The sequence below is a fragment of the Cetorhinus maximus genome, unplaced genomic scaffold (assembly GCF_964194155.1).
Source record: "Cetorhinus maximus unplaced genomic scaffold, sCetMax3.hap1.1 HAP1_SCAFFOLD_316, whole genome shotgun sequence".
Taxonomy (NCBI): Eukaryota; Metazoa; Chordata; class Chondrichthyes; order Lamniformes; family Cetorhinidae; genus Cetorhinus; species Cetorhinus maximus.
In genome coordinates this window covers 200875-224091 of record NW_027596266.1, presented here as the reverse complement: position 1 = coordinate 224091, position 23217 = coordinate 200875, and the positions used below count along the sequence as shown (strand labels likewise).

General features: G+C 44.2%; 1 protein-coding gene across 1 annotated transcript in view; it reads right to left on the bottom strand.

Moving 5' to 3' along the window:
* The window catches only part of LOC144673226 (uncharacterized), a 91158-nt gene that overhangs the window by 46024 nt on the left and 21917 nt on the right, over positions 1–23217 (bottom strand). Inside the window, 2 exon segments of the mRNA XM_078535166.1 lie at positions 10598–11092; positions 11160–11681. Of these exon segments, the coding sequence (XP_078391292.1) occupies positions 10598–11092; positions 11160–11681 (1017 nt within the window).

Sequence of the window (23217 nt, the reverse complement as noted above, 5' to 3'; positions counted from 1 at the left end):
CCCAGGTCTCGTTGCACATTCCCCCTCTCAATTTATAGTCAATGGGATAATAATCTGCCTTCCTGTGTTTGCTACCAAAGTGGATAACCTCACATTTCTCCACATTATACTGCATCTGCCATTCATTTGCCCACTCACTCAGCTTTTCCAAATCACACTGAAGCATCTCTGCTTCCTCCTCGCGGCTCACCCTCCCACCCAGCTTTGTGTCATCTGCAAATTTGGAGATATTACATTTAGTTTCCTCATCTAAATCATTAGTATATATTGTGAATAACTGGGGTCCCAGCACCGATCCCTGCAGTACCCCACTAGTCACTGCCTGCCATTCGGAAAAAGACCCATTTATTCCTACTCTTTGTTTCCTGTCTGCCAACCAGTTTTCTATCCAGCTCAATACACTAGCCCAATCCCATGCGCTTTAATTTAACACGCTAATCTCTTATTGTCGAAAACCTTCCGAAAGTCCAAATAAACCACATCCACTGGATCCCCCTCAGCAACTTTATGAGTTACATCCTCGAAAAATTCCAGTAGATTTGTCAAGCATGATTTCCCTTTCGTAAATCCATGCTGACTCTGTCCCATATTGTCACTGATTTCCAAGTGCTCAGCTATTAAATCTTCCATAATGGACCCTAGAATTTTCCCCACTACCGACGTCAGGCTGACTGGTCTATAATTCCCGACGTTGGACCTGAATATCATTGATCATTGACTGTGGAAGGAGAAATATTTGTCGGTTCTGTCTGTGGGAAAATATTTCAAACATCAGTGTGACTGGAAAAGCACCGAGACACAGACACGTCCTAGTCAGAGTGCGCCAGTGAACTGACTGTGGAAAGAGCTTTAACCTGTTACACTAACTGAAAAAAAAATCTCACCATGCACAGCGGGGAGAAACTGTGCAAGTGTTGTGTGTGTGGACAAGGATTCAACTGATCATCCAACATGGAGAGACACGGGGACAACGACACCATGGAGAAACCGTGGAAATGTGGGGACTGTGGGTTAGGATTCAGATCCCCATCTGTGCTGGAAATTCATCAGCGCACTCACACTGGGGAGAGGGCTTTCATCTGCTCCGAGTGGGTGGGAAGGGATTCACTCGACTAACTAACCTCACTTTACCTCAACTTTTTCACTCTGACATGAGACCTTTTAAGTGTTGCGACTATGAGAAGAGCTTTAAAAGCAAAAGGAATCTGCTGAGAAACGAGCGAGTTCACACTGGGGAGAGGCCGTTTACCTACACTGACTATGGAAAGGGATTCACTCTGATAAGTACCCTCACTTCACATCAACTTGTACACTCTGACAAGAAACCTTTTAAATGTTCTGACTGTGAAAAGTGCTTTAAAAGCAGAAAGATTCTGTTGATACACCAGTGAGTTCAAACTGGGCAGAAACCATTCAACTGCTCCAAGTGTGGGAAGGGATTCACTCAACTAACCCAGCTCACTTCACATCAACGTGTTCACTCTGAAAAGAGACCTTTTAAACGTGCCGACTGTGTGAAAAGCTATAAAAGCAAAATGGGTTTGCTGACACACCAGCGAGTTCACACTGGAGAGAGGCCTTTCACTTGCTCCATGTTTGGGAAGGGATTCATTCACCCATCTCTCCGGCTGACACACCAGCGAGTTCACACTGGAGAAAGGCCATTCACCTGCTCCGTGTGTGGGAAGGGATTCAGTCATTCATCCACCCTGCAGACAGGCCAATGTATTCACAAGTGACTCCCAGGGTTGTATTCTGCTGTTATTGTTGCTGCAAATCACATCCAGGACTGAACCATGCTCTTTCCGACAGTTGGGGTTTGTTTCTGCTGATGTTAATAATCCCTGTCACTGGGCTGGAGTTTAATATCCTGTAGAAAGCTTAAATCAATCAGCTTTGTGTCAAACATTGTTGACATATTAGTCGAGGCATTGAGTGCAAGAGCAGGGACGTTATGATGGAGCAGTATAAAGCATTAGTTAGGCCACATTTGCAGTAGTCTGTGCAGTTCTGTTTGCCACACTATAGGAAGGATGTGATTGCACTGGAGAGGGTGCAGAGGAGATTCACTCAGGATGTTGCCTGGGCTGGAGAGTTTCAGCTATGAAGAGAGACTAGATAGGCTGGGGTTGTTTTCCTTGGAGCAGAGAAGGCTGAGGGGGTACCTGGTAGAGGTGTACAAAATTATGAGGGGCATAGATAGGGTGGATAGGAAGACATTTTTCTGTTTAGTGGAGGGGTCAATAGTCAGGGGGGCATAGATTTAAGTTGAGGGGCAGATGGTTTAGAGGGGATCTGAGGATTTTCTTTTCACCCAGAGGGTGGGGTCTATCTGGAACCTGCCCATGAAGCCTACATCCCATGAATGAATTTTAAAAGAAAGACAACGCTTTCATCCCAGAAATCAACTGAGTGAACCTTCCCTGAAATGCTTCTAATACAACTCTATCCATCCTCAAGATTACCCATAACTATGTTATCATAAGGTGCGAATGGTATGAGCTGGAACTTGGTCCTTTTTATTTTTCAATCCATTTGCTAACAGAATCTGCCCCTCCCATCCCCAGATTCAGACAATGATTAACTGAGACTCAGTCTCTAATGGCGGCCTTAAAAGTGGATAAATCCCCAGGCCCAGGTGAAATATGGGACTCAGTGCCTGAGGGAGTGGTAGAGACAGGAACCCTCACAACATTTAAGAAGTATTTAGATGAATACTTGAAACACCACAGCTTACAGGACTACGGGCTAAGTGGTGGAAAATGGATGAGAGGAGATGGGGTTTGATGACGAGCACTGCAGGAATTCACCAAGGCTCCTTCGACAGCACCATCCAAACCCATGATCAATAACATCTAGAAGGATAAGGGCAGCAGGTAGATGGGAACACCTCCAGCTGGAAGTTCCCCTCCAAGCCACTCATCATCCTGATATAGAAATATATTGCCATTCCTTCACTGTGTTTGGGTCAAAATCCTGGAACTCCCTTTCTAACAGCACTGTGGGTGTACCTACACCACATGGACTGCAGTGGTTCAAGAAGGCAACTCACCACCACTTTCTCAAGCGCAACTAGGGATGGGAACAAATGCTGGCCCATCCAGCGAAGCCCATATCCCATGAATAAATAAAAAATAAACAGAACATGAGTGATTATTGTGGCCTGTAGAATGAAACAACGCTTTAAATTATCAAGACATTAACACATATTCCACAGAAAAATTGTCTCTCAAACATTCAGGAAAAAATTAAACACATTGAACATATCAAAGTGAGTCAAATTAATTTGAAGAAGGAAATAGAATCTGGATTTAGAAAATATCCACGAAATGGTTGCAGGTGAACAGAGCTGGAGAATCTATAAAAACTGTGCATGAACTTTTCTTTGAACCAGATGTAATTACAACATGTCTATAATTTAGAATTGTGTGAGATGATCGGCAGATGGGGAGGATGAATCTAAGTCGATAGTTATCACATTTTAGTGGGAAAGTTTTGACATTTATTCTTGGTGGCAGCTCAAGTGTTTGTGTTGCTGATTCTGATCATTCTAGAAGCTTTAGCATGTTATCTATGGTTTTTCATCAAGAACTTAGGGAAACAAGCTCGGAGCTTAGAAATAGTGAGGTTAGTCAGGAATCAGTTGTGAGAAATCAATAAGGATATTCCCTTCTCAAGCTGGGGAGATCTGTGCGAAATCACTGTCTAATAACCTTATAAAATCTTCAGAAATTGATTGAACATTACAGAAATAGCTCTCTCTCTCTCTCTCCCTCCCTTGTTTAGGAAGAAAGATTCCTGGCTTGATAAACATCGGATAATGTATCCCTATGATAACTCATCGGGATGGTCTCAGTAGTTACGGGATGGAATTTGTAGTAGTGATTGAAGACAGTGGCTTTTGTCTTCAATTTTTAATTGGAGTAATTTTATGCTCATCCAGTAATGGGTGTGGGATAAGCAGTTGGATAATTTAGTAACAGTGGAGGAATGGAGAGGGATGGTGGTGAGGTAGAGCTGGGCGTTGTCAGTGTACATGTGTAAAGTAACACGGTGCTTTTGGATGATGTCACCTAGTGGCAGCATGGAGATGAGAAATAGGAGGGGCCTAAGATAGATCCCGTTTTTAGGATGGGTCAGGACGGTGGGTTTAAAGGTGAAAGGGACAGTACCAGTAGAGAGAGAGACAAAAATGTGAATATCAGCTAACATGGGGAAGTTGGGTGATCAGTAGTTCAGTGAGAGTGGGGTCAGTACAGCAGAAAGTGGGTCTTATGGACAAGATGAGCACTGAGAGGGCATGAGGGGAGGTGGGAGAGAAACTGGAGAAAGATGTAGGTTCAGGGCTCAGACAAGGGGGAATTTTAGAGACAGTTTGTCCCGGTGGGCTAGTGGAAGTGAGGGAAGCAGCAGAGGCAGCTGATCAATTTGTCTCAATCTTAGTGACAAAGAAGCTCCATGGGCAGAATTTTGCCCTTGGTGTGTGGGCTCGGTGGGGGCGAGTGGGGCGGTCCGGAAGCTGACCGCTGCCTGCAATCAGGCCCGGAAGGCAATTTCATGCTGGGGGCCAATTAAGGCCTGTGTTGCGTGAAACGTGAATAGCAGTGCTCAGCCCTGCCTGTGCGGGCGGGGGGAGTGTGACCTTTGTGCATGCATGCGAGAGTGAGCTACATAATCTCCCTGAGGCAGAGAGGTGTCTCAGGGAGATGGAATGATTTGAAAAAATATATACATGAAGATTTTATACAGGTTCTGAAACATTTCCCCTCATGTCACTCTGTCACATGAGCAGGGACATATTTTTAATTAATAAGATAAAAGCAAAATACTGCAGAGCAGTACTTCTTCAAGGTATTCCTGGAAGAGAAGTGGCAGTGAATTAAATAAGATAAAAGCAAAATACTGCAAAATAGTTTTGCAAAAAAACAAAACTCTGTTTGTCTCTCCAGAGACGCTGTTGGAACGGCTAAAGTTTTCCAGCATTTTCTGTTTTTGTTTCATGCTTTTAATTCAAGTGTAAACCAGGCGATCTTAGTGATGGCAAAGGTATGAGATCAGGAGCTTATCCCAAGATCAAATGTAACACCGAGTTTACGAAGAGACTGGTTTAATCTCAGAATGTTCCCAAGGAGAGGGATGGAGTTGGTATCTGGGAAATGGAGATTGGAGCAGGGACTGAAAACAGTGTCTTCAGTCTTCTCAGTGTTTAACTGGAGTTAATTAGTCATCAGGAAGAGAAGCAGGAACCAGAATGGACCACGAGACTGATCCCAGGTTTAACTTAGTTAGAGGGGAAGAGAAGGAAGGAAGGAAACCCTGGGAGGTTTGAAGAAACCACCTTCACAATCACTCATTAAACCTCCACACAGTAAGTTTTGGACACAAGGTTAACGTCTGCTATTCTGTATGGTCGGTCAGGGGGTTTCAGATTAATGTTTTGTCACGAGTACTGACTGAAGTGAATGATCAGACATATTGTTATCTCCAGTTGTACAAATTTGTTAAAAAAGATACAAAAAAAACTGTCCAAAGCTGTATTTGGATTTCAGCACAGGGAGGAGGGAGAGTGTGTGGGACGGGGATTTGTAGCTTTCGGGGCACAAGAGAGGAAATAATGTTCGACGGGAACTAGAATTGTCTGTTCTGAATTTTTATCCTGTACTGACAGTGATGACTTTTGTACACTCCTTTCACAGAGAGTTAAAGGGGAGGATTTGCAGACGGGAAACTCAAACCAAACATCACATCAAGATCTGACAGAGTCACTCGATTCATCAGGACCTGAATATCATCGGCCTTTGAATGTGGACGGAGAAATGTTTGTCTGTTCTGTCTGTGGGAAAATATTTCAAACATCAGTGTGACTGGAAAGCACTGAGACACACACACATCAGAGTGAGAGTGTTCCAGTGAACTGACTGTGGAAAGAGCTTTAACCAGTTACACAGCCTGAAATAACATTGCACCATTCACAGCGGGGAGAAACTGTACACGTGTTTTCTGTGTGGACGAGGCTTCAACTGATCATCCAACCTGGAGAGACACAGAGATACCCACACCATGGAGAAACCGTGGAAATGTAAGGAGTGTGAGAAAGGATTCGATTACCCAACCCAGCTGGAAAAGCATCAGCGCAGTCACACTGGGGAGAGGCCGTTCACCTGCCCTAAATGTGGTAAGGGATTCACTCACTTATCCCAACTACTGACACACCAGCGAGTTCACACTGGGGAGAGATCATTTACCTGCTCTGACTGTGGGAAGGGATTCACTCAGATAAGTACCCTCACTTCACATCAACTTGTTCACTCTGACAAGAGACCTTTTAAATGTTCTGACTGTGAAAAGTGCTTTAAAAGCAGAAAGATTCTGCTGACACACCAGCAAGTTCACACTGGGCAGAAATGATTCAACTGCTCCAAACGTGGGAAGAGGTTCACTCAACTAACCCAGCTCACTTCACATCAACGTGTTCACTCTGAAAAGAGACCTTTTAAATGTGCCGACTGTGTGAAAAGCTATAAAAGCAAAATAGGTCTGCTGACACCCAGCGGGTTCACACTGGAGAGAGGCCTTTCACTTGCTCCATGTGTGGGAAGGGATTCATTCATCCATCTCTCCGGCTGACACACCAGCGAGTTCACACTGGAGAATGGCCATTGACATGGTCCGTGTGTAGGGTGGGATTCATTCATCCATCTCTCCAGCTGAAACACCAGCGAGTTCACACTGGAGAGAGACTGTTTATCTGCACGGTGTGTGGGAAGGGATTCAGTCATTCATCCACCCTGCAGACACACCAGTGTATTCACAAGTGACTCCCGGAGTTGGATTCTGTTGTTATTGCTGCTGCAAATCACATCCAGAACTGAACCATGCTCTCTCTGAGAGTTGGGGTTTGTTTCTGCTGATGTTAATTATCCCTGTAACTGGGCTGGAGTTTAATATTCTGGATAAAGGTTAAATCAATCAGCTTTGTGTCAAACATTGTTGACATATTAGTCGAGGCATTGAATGCAAGAGCAGGGACGTTATGATGGAGCACTATAAAGCATTAGTTAGGCCACATTTGATGTATCCTGTGTAGTGCTGTTTGCCGCACTATAGGAAGGATGTGATTGTAATGGAGAGGATGCAGAGGAGACTCACTCAGGATGTTTCCTGGGCTGGAGAGTTTCAGCTATGAAGGGAGACTAGATAGGCTGGGGTTGTTTTCCTTGGAGCAGAGAAGGCTGAGGGGGTACCTGATAGAGGTGTACAAAATTATGAGGGGCATAGATAGGGCGGATAGGAAGACATTTTTCTCTTTAGTGGAGGGGTCAATACTCAGGGGGGCATAGATTTAAGGTAAAGGGCAGAAAGTTTAGAGGGAATTTGAGGATTTTCTTTTCACCCAGAGCGTGTGGGCTATCTGGAACCTGCCGGTGAAGCCTACATCCCATGAATGAATTTTAAAAAAAGACAACGCTTTCATCCCAGAAATCAACTGAGTGAACCTTCCCTGAAATGCTTCTAATACAACTCTATCCATCCTCAAGATTACCCATAACTATGTTATCATAAGGTGTGAATGGTATGAGCTGGAACTTGGTCTTTTTTATTTTTCAGTCCATTTGCTAACAGAATCTGCCCCTCCCTTCCCCAGATTCAGACAATGATTAACGGAGACTCAGTCTCCAATGGCAGCCTTAAAAGTGGCTAAATCCCCAGGCCCAGGTGAAATGTGGGACTCAGTGCCTGAGGGAGTGGTAGAGGCAGGAACCCTCACAACAGTTAAGAAGTATTTAGATGAACACTTGAAACACCACAGCTTACAGGGCTACGGGCCAAGTGGTGGAAGATGGATGAGAGTAGATTGGCTTTGATGATGACCACTGCAGGAATTCACCAAGGCTCCTTCGACAGCACCATCCAAACCCATGATCACTAAAATCTAGAAGGATAAGGGCAGCAGATAGATGGGAACACAACCACCGGGAAATTCCCCTCCAAGTCACTCATCATCCTGAAATGGAAATATATTGCCATTCCTTCACTGTCGTTGGTTCAAAATCCTAGAAGTCCCTTCCTAACAGCATTGTGAGTGTAGCTACACCACATGGACTGCAGTGCTTCAAGAAGGCAGCTCATCACCACCTTCTCAAGCGGAACTAGCGGTGGGCAATAAATGCTGGCCCAGCCAGCGAAGCCCATATCCCATGAATGAAGAAGGAAAAACAGGGCATGAGTGATTATTGTGGCCAGTAGAATGAAACAACGTTTTAAATTATCAATACAGTAAGACCTATTCCAGATAAAAATTGCCTCTCAAACATTCAGGAAAGAATTAAACACATTCAGCATGTCAAAGTGAGTCAAATTAATTTTAAGAAGGAAATAGAATCTGGATTTAGAAAATATCCACAAAGTGGATGCAGGTTAACAGAGAGCTGAAGAATCTTTAAAGTCTGTGCATGAACTTTTGTTTGAACCAGATGTAATTACAACATGTCAATAATTTAGAATTGTGTGGGATGATCAGCAGATAGGGAGGATGAATCTACGTCGATAGTTATCACATTTTAGTGGAAAAGTTTTGACATTTATTCTTCGTGGCAGCTCAAATGTTTGTGTTGCTGATTCTGGTCATTCTAGTAGCTTTAGTATGTTATCTACAGTTTGTCATCAAGAAATTAGGAAAACAAGCTCGTAGCTTAGAAATAGTGAGGTTAGTCAGAAATCAGTTGTGAGAAGTCAGAAAGGATATTCCCTTCTCTAGGTGGGGAGATCTGTGAGAAATAACTGTCTAATTAACCTTATAAAATCTTCAGAAATTTAATGAACATTACAGAAATAGTTCTCTCTCTCTCTTCCTTGTTTAGGAAGAAAGATTCCTGGCTTGATAAACATAGGACTACGTACCCTCATGATAACTCATCGGGATGGTCTCAGTAGTTATGGGATGGAATTTGTAGTAGTGATTGAAGACAATGGCTTTTGTCTTCAATTTTTAATTGGAGGAAATTTCTGCTTATCCAGTACTGGATGTGGGATAAGCAGTTTGATCATTTAGGGACAGTGGAGAAATGGCGAGGGATGGTGGTGAGGTAGAGCTGGGCGTTGTCAGTGTATATGTGGAAAGTAACACAGTGCTTTTGGATGGTGTCACCGAGTGGCAGCATGGAGATGAGAAATAGGAGGGACCAAAGATAGATCCCGTTTTTAGGATGGGTCAGGATGGTTTATTAAAAGGTGAGAGGGACAGTACCAGAAGAGAGTGAGACAAAACTGTGAATAATATCAGCTAACATGGAGAAGTTGGGTGATCAGTAGATCAGCGAGAGTGGGGTCAGTACAGCAGAAAGTGAGTCTCATGGACAAGATGAGCACTGAGAGGACATGAGGGGAGATGGGAGAGAAACTGGAGAAAATGTGGGTTCAGGGTTCAGACAGTTTGTCCCGGTGGGCTAGTGGAAGGGAGGGAAGCAGCAGAGGCAGCTGATCGGATTTTCTCAATCTTAGTGACAAAGAAGCTCCATGGGCAGAATTTTGCCCTTGGCGTGCGGGCTCGGCGGGGGCGAGTGGGGCAGTCAGGAAGCCGCCCGCTGCCTGCAATCAGGCCCGGAAGGCAATTTCATACTGGGGGCCAATTAAGGCCTGCGCTGCGTGAAACGTGAGCAGCAGTGCTCAGCGCTGCCTGTGCGGGCGGGGGGAGGAGTGCGAGCTGGGCGAGTGTGACCTTTGTACATGCACACGAGAGCGAGCTACATAATCTCCCTGAGGCAGAGAGCTGTCTCAGAGAGATGGATTGATTTGAAAAAGAAATTAAAGATCTTATACAGGTTATGAAACATGTCCCCTCGTATCACTCTGTCACATGAGCAGGGAGATGTTTTTAATTAATAAGGTAAAAGCAAAATACTGCAGGGCCGTACTTCTTCAAGACAGGCATTCCTGGAAGAGAAGTGGCAGTGAATTAAATAAGATAAAAGCAAAATACTGCAAAATACTTTTGCAAAAAAGCAAAACTCTGTTTGTCTCTCCAGAAATGCTATCAGACCTGCTAAATTTTTCCAGCATTTTCCATTTTTGTTTCATGTTTTTAATTCAAGTGTAAAATTTGATTTGCTTCAGGCGACCTCGTCCCGCCCATGGATGAGGTTTCCTGAAAAAGGTAAAGGCCGCTTGGCCTTTTCGCCCGGCCGCCAACCATTAGGTTCGATGGGCAGCGTAAATTTGAATTTAATTAACTTCTTAGTGGCCTTACAGGTTTCTTAATTGTTGCTGAAATATTGCGGGACTGCGCGATGACGTCGGGACACTCGCCCACCGAGCGTAATTTTCTGCCCCATGAGCTCCTCACACTTGTTGTTGGAGGTGAGGATGGAGGAGATGGGGGTAAGGAAGAGCCCTTCAAAAGGAACTAACTTGTGTCTGAGAGATTAAAAACACTTGACACATGGTGAGTTTAACACAAAGCTGATTTACTGGACTTTTATCCAGGATATTACTCCCTATAACTGACCTGGAGTTTATTAACATTAGCAGAAAGAGACCCCAATGAACATGGTTCAGTCCTGGATGTGATTTCACAACAACATCCAATCACTGTAGTTACTTGTGAACTTGCTGGTGTCTCTGTAAATGGTATAAGCGAGTGAATCCTTTCCCACACCCTGAACAGGTGAACGGCCTCTCCCCAGTGTGAACTCGCTGGTGTGTCAGGAGGTAGGATGACTGAGTGAATCTCTTCCCACACTCAGAGCAGGTGAACGGTCTCTCCCCAGTGTGAACTCGCTGGTGTGTCAGCAGGCGGGATGACTGAGTGAATCCCTTCCCACACTCGGAGCAGGTGAAAGGTCTCTCCCCAGTGTGAACTCGCTGGTGTACAGTGAGTTGAGATGATCGCCTGAACCCAGTCCCGCACTGAGAGCACCTGAACGGTCTCTCATCAGTGTGAACACGTTGATGGGACATCAGTTCCCCGGAACTTTTATAGCATTTCCCGCAGTCTGGGCATTTAAAGGGTTGCTTGTCAGTGTGAACTCGCTGGTGTCTCAGCAGGTTGAATGAGGTGGTGAATCCCTTCCCACACTCAGAGCAGATGAACGGTCTCTCCCTACCGCTGGTGTTTAGTGAGTTGAGATGATCGCCTGAACCCAGTCCCACAGTGAGAGCACCTGAACGGTCTCTCGTCAGTGTGAACATGTTGATGGCACATCAGTTCCCCGGAACTTTTATAGCATTTTCCACACTCTGGACATTGAAAAGGCCTCTCCCCAGTGTGAACTCGCTGGTGTATCAGTAGATTGGATGAGGTAATGAAGCCCTTCCCACACTGGGAGCAGGTGAACGGTCTCTCCCCAGTGTGAATTCGCTGGTGTACAGTGAGATGAGATGAACGTCTGAACCCAGTCCCACAGTGAGAGCACCTGAACGGTCTCTCATAAGTGTGAACACGTTGATGGCACATTAGTTCCTCAGAACTTTTACAGCACTTCCCACAGTCTGAGCATTTAAAAGGCCTCTTATCAATGTGAACTCGCTGGTGTGTCTTCAGGCTGGATGACTGACTGAATCCTTTCCCACACTCGGAGCAGGTGAACGGCCTCTCCCCAGTGTGACTGCGGCGATGAGTTTCCAGCTCAGACGGGAATCTGAATCCCATTCCACAATCCCCACATTTCCACGGTTTCTCCCCACTCTGAGCGGTGCCTTTTCCTTCCATGTTCAAAATCCGATGATATTCATGTTATGGTAAATTGGGCGACACCGTCAGATGCTGATGTGATGTTTAGTTTCAGTTTCCCGACTGCAAATTCTCCTCTTCTAAAAACCAGTAAAACTGATTTAAAACAGAAAAAAGGGAGTGAGAGAGAACCCACAAAAACACAAAGGCAGGTTGTGAAATTGAGCTGAATGAATCTGGGAATTTGTGGGGCCGGCACTAGGAAAAAGTGACCATGAAAACTGCTGGATTGTCATAAAAACCCAACTGGTTCACTAATGTCCTTCAGGGAAGGGAACCTGCCACCCAGTCTGGGCCTACACAAGACTCTGGCCCACAAGGGAGCAGAGGGAGAGAGAGGTGGGAGAGGCAGGGTGTGAAGGGATACCTACAACACAACAAGAACTTTGATAAAGTCTCCAGAAACCTCAACCTCCACCACCGAAAGGACCAGGGTAGCAGGTGTATGTGAACACCATCACCTCCAAGATCCCCTCCAAGTCACACACTGTCCTGACTTGTCTGGATGAACAGAAATTTCCTCCATTTCAATATTGGGAAGACTGAAGCCATTGTCTTCAGTCCCCACTACAAACTCCACTCCCTGACCACTGGCTCCATCCCTCTCCCTGACAACTGTCTGAGGCTGAATCAGACATTCATAGGGACATAGGAGCAGGAATAGGCCATTCAGACCGTTGAGCCTGCTCCAACATTCAATCGGATCAAAGTCCTTTCCCACACTCTCCATATATCCCTGTATGTAATTGCTCAACCTGTCATCCATTCCTTTGTTCCATCTAGACTTAACTCTCCGAACACACACCCGGCCGGCTTCCTATATTCAGCCTCCCTGTAATACAAAACTCTGCTTATTCACACCAAGCCTTGTTCACCCATCACCCCTGTATTAACCGACTTACAAAGCCTCTGGGTTAAGGAGGACCTCAATTTGAAATTTCACCTCCTCGTTTTCAAATCCCTCCATGGTCTCTCCCTGCCTACCTCTGTAATCTCCTCCAGTCCCACAGCCCTCCAAGATATCTACACTTCTCTAATTCCGACCTTCTCAGTGTTCCTGATTTTAACTGCTCCACCTTTTGTGTCTCCCCCAGCAGTTGCCAAGGCCACAAGCTCTGGAATTTCCCCCTTAAACCTCTCTACCTCACTTTCCTCCTTTAAGATAATCCATAAAACCTACCTCTTTCAGTGAATTTTTGTGCATCTGCCCTGATATCTCTTCAGGTGGCTCAGTGTCAAATGTTGCTTTCTAACACTCCTGTGAAACACCTTGGTACGTTCCATTACACAATAGAATTAATTCATTACCATTTTAGGGTGGGCAGAATCTGATGGTCAACATAGGCACTAAAGTGGAAGAGAGATGGACTATAGCGCAGGATAAACAACTCCTGAAAGATACTGTGGGAAGATAAAGCTGGGGAGCCAGCAGCACATGGTCAGGGGATGGGCAGCAGTGGAAACCTCATTTAGACACATTTGGCAGAAGGAACATTAAAATCCTAAACATAGTTAAAATACATCCATTATTAGAGACAGAGGAAGTTAGACAATGGCAGAGAGGTGATCAGGGAGGGCAGAGGATGAAACAGAGCAATAGATGGACATGGATTCAGATCCATAGTAAAGGAGTCACGCCAGCCCCAGAGCCATGAAATCTCTCATAGATAACAGAGAACAGCACTAAAAGCCCTAAACTGTTGATGAATAGTCAAAATATTCAACTCTGAAATAATTACAGTTTTTAAATTTAAAATCTCCTGCTGGATCCCGCAGCTGGAAAGATATCAGAAGCACTGGAGTCAGAGAAAAATCTCCCAGTTGAGGAAATACCCGGGGAGCGGAGTGATGTCACCGTGTAATTGTCGATGTGTGATGATGTCACAGTGTAATTGTCGATGTGTGATGATGTCATAGACACGAACACAGAACATCCGGGTCTGTGCAAACTAGTGATCACCACACATTGTGAAAGACGTGAGGGTCCTTGAGAAAGTGCAGAGGAGATTTACCAGGGTCAGGGATGAGGGATTTTAGTTGTAAGGTTAGTTTGGAGAAACTGGGGTTGTTCTCCTTGGAGTAAAGTGGATTGAGGGGAGATTTGATGGAGATGTATAAGTTTATGATAGGTTGAGATAAGAAACATGAAGATGTTCACATTAGTTGATCATAAAAGGTTTACGGATACAGACTTAAGATTTGAGGCAAGATCTATAAGGGGGATGTGAGGAAAAAACTTTACACAGTGAGTGATTGAGTGATCCGGAACTCAGTGCTTACACTCAGAGGCCGATAATATTCAGGTCCTGATGAATCAAGTGACTCTGTCAGCTCTTGATGTGATGTTTGGTTTGAGTTTCCCGTCTACAAATCCTTCCCATTGAACATCCTGTAAAAAGGAGATTATTAAAAAACTCTGTCACTGTCAGTCTAGGATAGAAATTGCGAAGAGACAAATATTTCTCTTTGTTTGCGTTTGCTGTGTGTAAATCCTCCCCTTCTAACTGTAACAGGAGTTTCCAAAATCCATCCCTGTCAGTCCAGGATTCACAATATTCTCTCCTCCTGCTACCTGGACGAGGATGACCGCGCATGCGTCCTACTGCACAGCCGCTGCCCCCGGGCCGAGCAGAGGGAGAGACCCAGACATTTCCGGTCTGTTCACCGCAAATGCGGGACCGGTAGTTTTATATTAAGGCTCTGCGGCCTGTACCAAGTGTTTATGAAACATCCCTGCCCACTCCACTGGCTCCATTCCTCCCGCCCACCTACTAACTCTGTTATTCTGCTGCAGTCGGCATTTTCTCATCACGTCGCTGGCTCCGGTCACGGGACAGCACTGCGCATGCTCAGATAGGAGACTGCAATGCGCGGGTGCCAATTACGCTTCGCTGTGCGCATGCGCAAGGCCTTGGCGTTCTGGGTAGAACACCTTCTGTCCCGCTCTGAATGCTGGGTGAATGGTCCGCCATTCGAGACCGATATTCTTGCATGTAAAATTATGTTTCATGTTGCGATGATGATCGGACGCTTGGAGAGAAAATTTAAAATTTTTAATTGGATTAATAGAACAGTCAAAGTACACGGGCCATAGTACAAAGTTCCATAGTTCTGTCCTGGGTGTAATTAACAACAGAACAAACCCCAACAGTCCAAGGTGAATTCACTGGATTCTCAGCAGTCCGGGTGAAGAAGTGATTTTTCCTTCCATACGCCGAGCATTTAAACTCTGCTTTGTCATTCAGAACGTGACTGTTGCGAATTAAATCCTTTGAACTTTTAAAGCTGGATTGTTAACAGGTGGCCAAACTGAGAAAATCCCTTCGCAGAGTTTTCTCCAACAGTTGTGACTGCTACTGTGTCAACTATTAAAGTGACACCTCAATTAAACCTCATTGGCTACAATACTGCCACTTCGCAAAGCTAATGGAGTTTCCCCAGACAAGCGGTGGTCTAGCAAACGCAAACTGTTCACACTTGTGGTGAGCAAAATGAATTGATTTCAGCGCATTGCACATTCTCGCCTGGGATTGAGTTTATCAGTTATAGCCTATTTTCTACAATTATATTAGCAGATTGAAACATTATTTATCTGCTGGAATGTTGAAATGAGAAGGAAAGGCTGATGGGATGGGAGTATGCTAATCCTCCCTCTGATACCTTGTGAAGTGAAATGATGCCCTGTCTACAAGGAGCACGTGTCCAAGCTTCCCAGAGGGTAGTTTAAACGGTTGTGTTAACCCACTCTAACATAACTAATAGTAACACTACTTTGAACGTTATTTATAAATAATAATTTTAGGAAACTCTGGACACCTCCTTATGCATTGTACCCAGTTCAGACTCAGTGAGGGGCAGTGGGAGCAGAGAGAAGAGAGTTTCCTGCTTCATGTTGACACATTATACCCAGTTCAGACTCAGTGAGGAGGAGTGGGAGCAGGGAGGAGAGAGTTTTCTGCTTGATGTTGACACATTATACCCAGTTCAGACTCAGTGAGGGGCAGTCGGAGCAGGGAGGAGAGAGTTTTCTGCTTCATGTTGATACATTGTACCCAGTTCAGGCTCAGTGAGTGGGAGTGGGAGCAGAGAGAAGAGAGATTCCTGCTTCATGTTGACACATTGCCCCCAGTTCAGACTCAGTGAGGAGGAGTGGGAGCAGGGACGAGAGAGTTTCCTGCTTCATGTTGATACATTGTTGGGAACTCGACAGAGCAGTTCTTATGAATCATGCAGCCTCAGCTGCTGATGCTGCTGAATGCTTACAGCTTTGTTTTTTTACTTTTAAATTTCATGATTCATCTTCTGCAATTATTATTTTTACAGATCTGTATTTCAATTGATCCCAGGCTTGTTTTCAATTTGTGATTAGTATTTTTTCTGTTTTGTGTATCCATGCACAGAATGTGAGACAGCATTTACTGCCAATCCCTACTTGCCCTTGAGAAGGTGGTAGTGAGCTGCCTTCTTGAACGGCTGCAGTCCTTGTGGTGTAGGTACACCCACAATGTTGTAATTAGGATACAACCTTTCAGAGCCAATAATTAAACTTGGCTCAAATATATTAAGAGGAGAAATGAAAGCAAAATGTTACTTCAAAGGTACTGAAACATGATATTTATTCATGTGCTGATACAATTAATTGATTTATTAACCTGTGTGCGCTGCTCCACCTGTGTTTTCCAACCCATCTTTTGAAGACTCCAGCCGAGCAAAGAAAGCAATCAAATTTAAATCAGCAACCTCGAACTTTATATTCACCCCCTTTCAGAATCAGGTGATTTTTTTTGTGCTTCATACAATCCAAAGGAAAACATTTTATTAAATGGAAGTGACTTCCATTCCATCTTAACTGGATATTCGTAAGTATTGCGCACGTGTCCTCTGAAGGCTGCAGCACATTTGTAACATTTAACTGTTAAACTGGCCTCTGAGTTTAAGATCACTGCTGTAAATGGAGAAATCCAACTAAGATGATAGTTGTAACTGTTTGTAAATATCAGGCTCCAGGTCAGTAGCTGGAATTGTTTATTTTAGATTTTGTATGAGTAACACATTGTGACATTTGTTGTATGATGTTTGATGTGTAACTTCTGGACGCTGGCTCCAATACTTTAAGCATATTTGTGAAGTTAAATGCTGGTCTGTTTTATAATGATTGGTGCACTAACCACCTAGTGTTCGTTTTCTTATTTTGAATGCAAAGTTGGGGCTGTTTTCAGGATGAGCTGTCTTTCTAGAGCCGGGACATCCGTACGAGTAATCCAGAGGCCCAGGCTCATGCTCTGAGGACACAGGTTCAAATCCCATCACGGCAGCTGGTGGAATTTAAATTCAGTTAATAAATCTGTAATCACAAGCAATGAGACTATCATCAGTTTTCGTAAAAACACATCTGATTACTTATGTCTTTAGGGAAGGAAATTTGCCATCCTCACCTGATCTGGCCTACATGTGACTGATAAATAACAATAAATAAGATAAGCAAAATAAATTAAATAAGAACTAGAAAAAATGTGCTAAGTAACTGATTTCCTGGTGGTAATTTAACCTGGAATCACCATGGGTGACATTAATAATTAACACATTCCCATGACATCTCAGTTTACCAAAGTCTGTCCCAATGATGTGAATGATAAATGGGTTCTCACAATAGTGGGAGGCGAATTTATTAGTGAAGCTTCATCTACTGTACCCAATATTTCATGCTGCCTTTTATCCATTGATGCGTTTTTGACATCTAAAAGTTTCAGAAATATTACCAAACAGAAACAGACTGTCACCTCCAACAAGTCTATGTTTAGATTCCCAAAAGAATTTGTCCTAATCTCACAGACCCGCTAATCTGCCACGCTCTTTCTCCCCTTGCCATTCCATCACCTTTTTAACATGTTCTTCTATGTTGCCCTGGTCTCTGCTTCCATCATTGACTCTGTCACTACATTTCATAGTCTCCATGGAGAAAACAACTCATCCAGCTCAGGAATAGAGCCCAAATGTTCAAGTATCTCTCCCTGGCTGTACTTCCACACACGAGGCAGAATGCCACTGACTGAGCTGGATCCTTTCTGTCCCCTCAGCTACATTCCTGCCGTGTGGAGCTGAACAACAACAATTTTCACTGATTGACATTTAATCCAATAAAACATCGCAAAGCAATTCACAGGAGCATTCCCAAAGTTTGATCGTGACCCACCCAGAAGGAGATATTAGGATGGGTGGCCAGGAACGTGGTAAAAGGGGTAAGATTTAAGGAGCATCTTAAAGGAGTGGAGAGAGAGTGGACAGAGGTGGAGAGTTTGAGGGAGTGAATTCTATCACTTGGAGCCTCGGAAGCTGAAAGTGAATGAAGGATGAACGTGAGATGAGAGCTTAATAGTGAATTGACTCTAACTTTCTGAAATGGTCTGATCCATTTTTCAGAAGTGAGTCAAATTGCGGAGTCACAGGAAAGTACAACAAAGGAGCAGATGGTTTGACCCACTGTGCCTAAAAGGGCAGAGCAACCAGTCCCAGTTCCCCACCCTTTCCTCACACAGAAGGCGGTTTGACCCATTGTGTCTGCAAGAGCTGTGTAACCAGTCCCGCATCCGCACCTTTTCCCCACACAGAATGCGGCTTGACCCACTGTGCCTGCAAGAGCTGTGCAACCAGTCCCGCATCCGCACCCTTTCCCCACACAGAAGGCGGTTTGACCCACTGTGTCTGCAAGAGCTGTGCAACCAGTCCCACTTCCCCACCCTTTCCCCACACAGAAGGCGGTTTGACCCACTGTGTCTGCAAGAGCTGTGCAACCAGTCCCACTTCCCCACCTTTTCCCCACACAGAAGGCGGTTTGACCCACTGTGTCTGCAAGAGCTGTGCAACCAGTCCCACTTCCCCACCCTTTCCCCACACAGAAGGCGGCTTGACCCACTGTGTCTGCAAGGGCAATGCAACCAGTCCCACATCCTCACCCTTTCCCCACAATGCTGCAGATTTTCCTCCTTCTCGTCTTCCTTCAAGGCTGCAATTCACTCTGTTTGCATCATTCCATTAGGCAGTGATTTCCAATAAATCACTTTCAATTTTAAATAAAACATCTTATTGCCTCTGGTACTTCGGATACTCATCTTAAATCGGTGCCATCTGGTTATCGACCCTTCATCCATTTGAAGCAGTTTCTCTTTAATTTCTCTAACTGAACCTTTCATGATTTTAATCAGCTCAATCACAATTCCTGTTTTTCCTTCTCAGCTTTAAGAAGAACAACCTCAGATTCTTCAGTCTATGAACTAAACTATACTTCCTCATTTCTGAATTTGAACGCGGGTTTGTATCGTCACAACCACGTTTTCTCCATGTCCCATTTGGGGGGGAAAAAAACAAGATTTTTTTAGCTGAAGAGTTAATGGATAACAGCAGCATTGGCAAATTTTAGGGAATATTTTCTGGCAGTGAAAGAACACATATAAAAGCCTGGAACTGTGTGGCAGCCAATATCCAAGGGGGTAAAAAGAGAAAATATTTGGCTGTTATCGATCTTCCGTCCTCTCATACAATTGTTACATGTAGTAACTAATTACACCACAGGAATATGTACCAAGTTGAGTTGCAAGATACCCTAAAGCTGGTATTAACAAGCTGAAGTTTCAGTTGTTGCCACAATAATTGCAGTTGTCCTCATTCCGTTTCTGTTACTGATGGACAGTGATAAGATGCAAGGCACAAGGAATAAACTGACTAAAGGGATGACGCTGCAAGGCTAAATGTGGGTGGTAAAGGGATAAGTTTTTCTGCTTGATGTTCAAACCGGCAGAAATATCACTCCTGATCAAACAATCACAGCCACTATCTCAAAGCAGCACGCCAAACCGAGAAGTGTAACTTCCTATAAATTTATATTTCCCAACAGCATGGTTGTTTTTTCACGCTCATTCTGCCATTTTATAACCCAATCCAGCGAAATATATTTTCTTACCTTGTATCCTGTTCATTTGAAGTCAAGACATAGAGCAAATTCAGTGTGTTTTCTTGTCATTTCTCGAATGAGATTTTGAACCAGGCTAGTTGAAGGACACTTTTATCGGTGCCAATCCTTCACTGTCTCTCGTTGTTTAAAACAGGCACTGTTATCATCAGCCTGTTATGTACATTAGATTAGAAAATAAGAACTAGGAGCAGCAGTTGGCAATTCAGCCCCTCGAGCCTGCCTTGCCATTCAATACGATCATGCCTGATCTCATTTCGGCCTCAACTCCAATTTCCAGCCCTCTCCCCATAACCTTTCAACCCATTACTAATTCAAAATCTGTCTATCTCCTCCTTAAATTTATTCAGCGTTCCGGCGTCCACTGCACACAACCCCTTAAGAAAAGTAATTCCTCCTCATTTCTGATTTAAATCTACCACCCCTTAGCCTAAAGCTATGGCCTCTCGTTCTGGAACGCCCCAGAAGGGGAAACATCCGCTCCACGTCTACTTTGTCCTTCCCCTTTAGCATCTTATATACCTCAATTAGATCCCCTCTCATCAGTGATGAATTTCTGCCTTGTGTCCCCTTTTCGGTTTCACAGGAGATGCAGTGATGAGGTTGGTAGGTTTTGGAAATTGAAAGTTGTACATGAGCAGCTTGAACAGCAGGTCGAACAAGTACCAGCTCAAATTGACAGAATCAATATAAATTGCTGTGAGGAAAAAGGCGGGTTAATGGAATTCGTTAAGTTGCTCTCCCACAGAGCCGGCATGGACAAGGTGGGCCCAATGTCCTCCTTCTCTGCTGCAGCCATATATGATTTTATACTAACAACATCATCCTGTGCACAGGGCCAGTGGTCGTGGCCGAGTGTTTAAGGCGATGGAGCCCAAATCCATTGGGGTTTCCCATTTCTCATTATTCCTGGTTTTAACTCTGTGTCTACAGAGTTAATTATCGGTTACATTGAATCAAATCGATCCAAACGCTCGGGAGTTTTCCAATTTCTGTTCATTCACGAAACTTGCAGTTGGAAATTGAACAAAAACGAAGCCAGGTTGGTGTGATGCTTGCTTTCTGGGTGTTTGTCTCTCCTTAGAGACAAACCCTTGTCCTCTGTCACTCTCTGTTTGTGTTCCTCTGTGTGTGTCAATGTGGTTCAGCTCCTAGTTTTTACCATCCAAACATTATTCACCTTAGTTCTGCGGCTTCATATTAAGATGGTCCAGATGGAAAAAAAACAGAGCAGATTTCAAAGATGCAATAGGATATTTATTTCTGTTTATTTTTGAGTGGAGAATGTTCAGCTACTAAATGTCCAGATGTTACAAAGCGGAGGATGATTGAAGATTTCACATGATCTTATTAAGTAGCTGAGAATGCTCGAGGGGCCGAATGGCCTATTCCTGATCATAATTTTGCATATTCTAATTCAGTGCCAATGCCAGTCAAGGTAATGATTGTTTCTGCTCTGACTGTGGTTGAGTGGCCGAGTGGACCAAGGTGCTGATCGAGGTGCCTGTGATTTGGGCTCCACTCCCGCGGTTGTTAAACTTTCTGGTGGTTTGTTTTTGAGACACTTTCAAAAAATCCTCCGTGTGGCTGGGGGACTGCTGATCTGTGCAGTGTTGCATTTTGGTTTGGAGGATGGGGAGAGACAGTCTAAGTTGGGTTAATGGCAGGGACTGAAAGTCTTTTTTCTCTGTTACTCTCTGTATCCATTCTATTGTGTTATACAAACAACATATCAATTTTACTAAGTAGTTGTGGCCAAGTGATTTTAACTGACGGTCTGCAGAATTAATTATCGGTTACTTGGAATAAAAACCATCCAAATAGCCCGTGTTTCTTATTTCTGTTCATCTGCAAACATTCCCTAAATTCGCAGTGTGAAATGGAAGAGTAATTGACCACTCCTGATCAATCAATCACAACTGCTGTTTGACAGCAGCACGGCAGGCCGAATGGCCTCTTTCTTTCCGGTAACTTTCCATAACTTTATGTTCCCCAATACCACGAATGCTCTTTCCCGGTTATTCTGCCATATTATAACCCATTCTATCGAAATGTACTTTGTTACCTTGTGCCAAGACCCGGAGTGAATTCAGTGAGAAGTTTTCTTCTCATTTCTAGCAGGAGATTCGGAACCAGACCAGTTGAATGACAGTTTAAATTGTGCCAGCCCTTCACTGCAGCTCATTGTGTTTTTGAGTGGAGATGATTTATGTTTGTCACAAAGTGCAGGATGATCTGATTAACTGACGGAGCTGGCTCCAGGTTCCGAATGGTCAATTCCGACTCCGTTGCTTTTGTTCTATTTCAACACCAGTGAAGGAAATGATTAACAAAATCAGGGACGTGGTGGTAGCGTGGCCGAGCGTTCTAAACCGCTGGATTAAGGCTTCAGTCTCTATGGAAGCGTGGGTTCGAATCCCACCACTGCCAAATATTTAGCAGCCCCAGATGGACAAGCAGATATCACCTCATATTCAGTGTGTGTCCTTGTATTCTGACAGGAAGAACGAGGAGACGATAGAAATATGGGGTAAGGTGGGATGTGGAATTGTTGCTGAGTTGCTCTACCAGAGGGTCGGCAAGTGAATGACCATCTGATGTATCCGTCTGTGACTTTTTCAAACAGCAGTGATGTCAGTGTCGGTCTGGTGTTCACGGCGGAGTGGATAAGGGGATAGAGTTGGAATCCTACGGGGTCTCCTCACAGAGGTACAAATCCTACTGGTTCCAGTTCTCATCATTCCTGATTTTGATAAGATTCCCGTGGAATTAATTATTGGATAAACAACATCAAAAACAGGCAAACAATCCCATGGTTTCTTCTATCCGTTCGTCTGTGTGAGTGTCAATGTTGTTCAGTTCCCCAAGGGAATGGACACATTTTGAACAGAACAAACTTTATTCACATTAGTTGTGCAACCTCAGATCAAAAAATATCAGGGTGAAAGGTACAAGAGGAACTTTTCTTGTTCTCTGCGTGTCCCATTACAATAACAGCTTATATTTAGATAGTGCCTTTAATGAAACCTCCAAAGATGGCTCACAGAGTCATTATATAAAACAGTCTGACACTGACACACATAAGGAGATGTTAGGCCAGGTGACCAAAAGCTTGGTCAGAGAGGTAGGTTTTAAGAAGAATCTTAAAGGACGAAAGTGTGGTAGAGGTGGAGAGGTTTAGAGAGGGAATTCCAGAGCTTGGGGCCTCGTTAAATGAAACCACGGTCACCAATGGTGGAGCGATTCTGATTCAGAATGTACAAGAGGCCAGAATTAAAGGAGCACAGGCATCTCAGAGGTTGTGGGGTTCGAGGAGATCACAGGGATATGGAGGGGCAAGAACGAGGAGGGAATTGAACTCAAGGATAGGAAATTTTGAAGTAGATACATTATTTGACCGGGAGCCAATGTGGGTCAGCGAGCAGAGGAGTGAGAGAGGATTGGGACTTGCTGTGAATGAAGACACAGGAAGCAGTTTTGGATGACCTCAATTTACGGCGGGGAGAATGTCCACTTACATTCC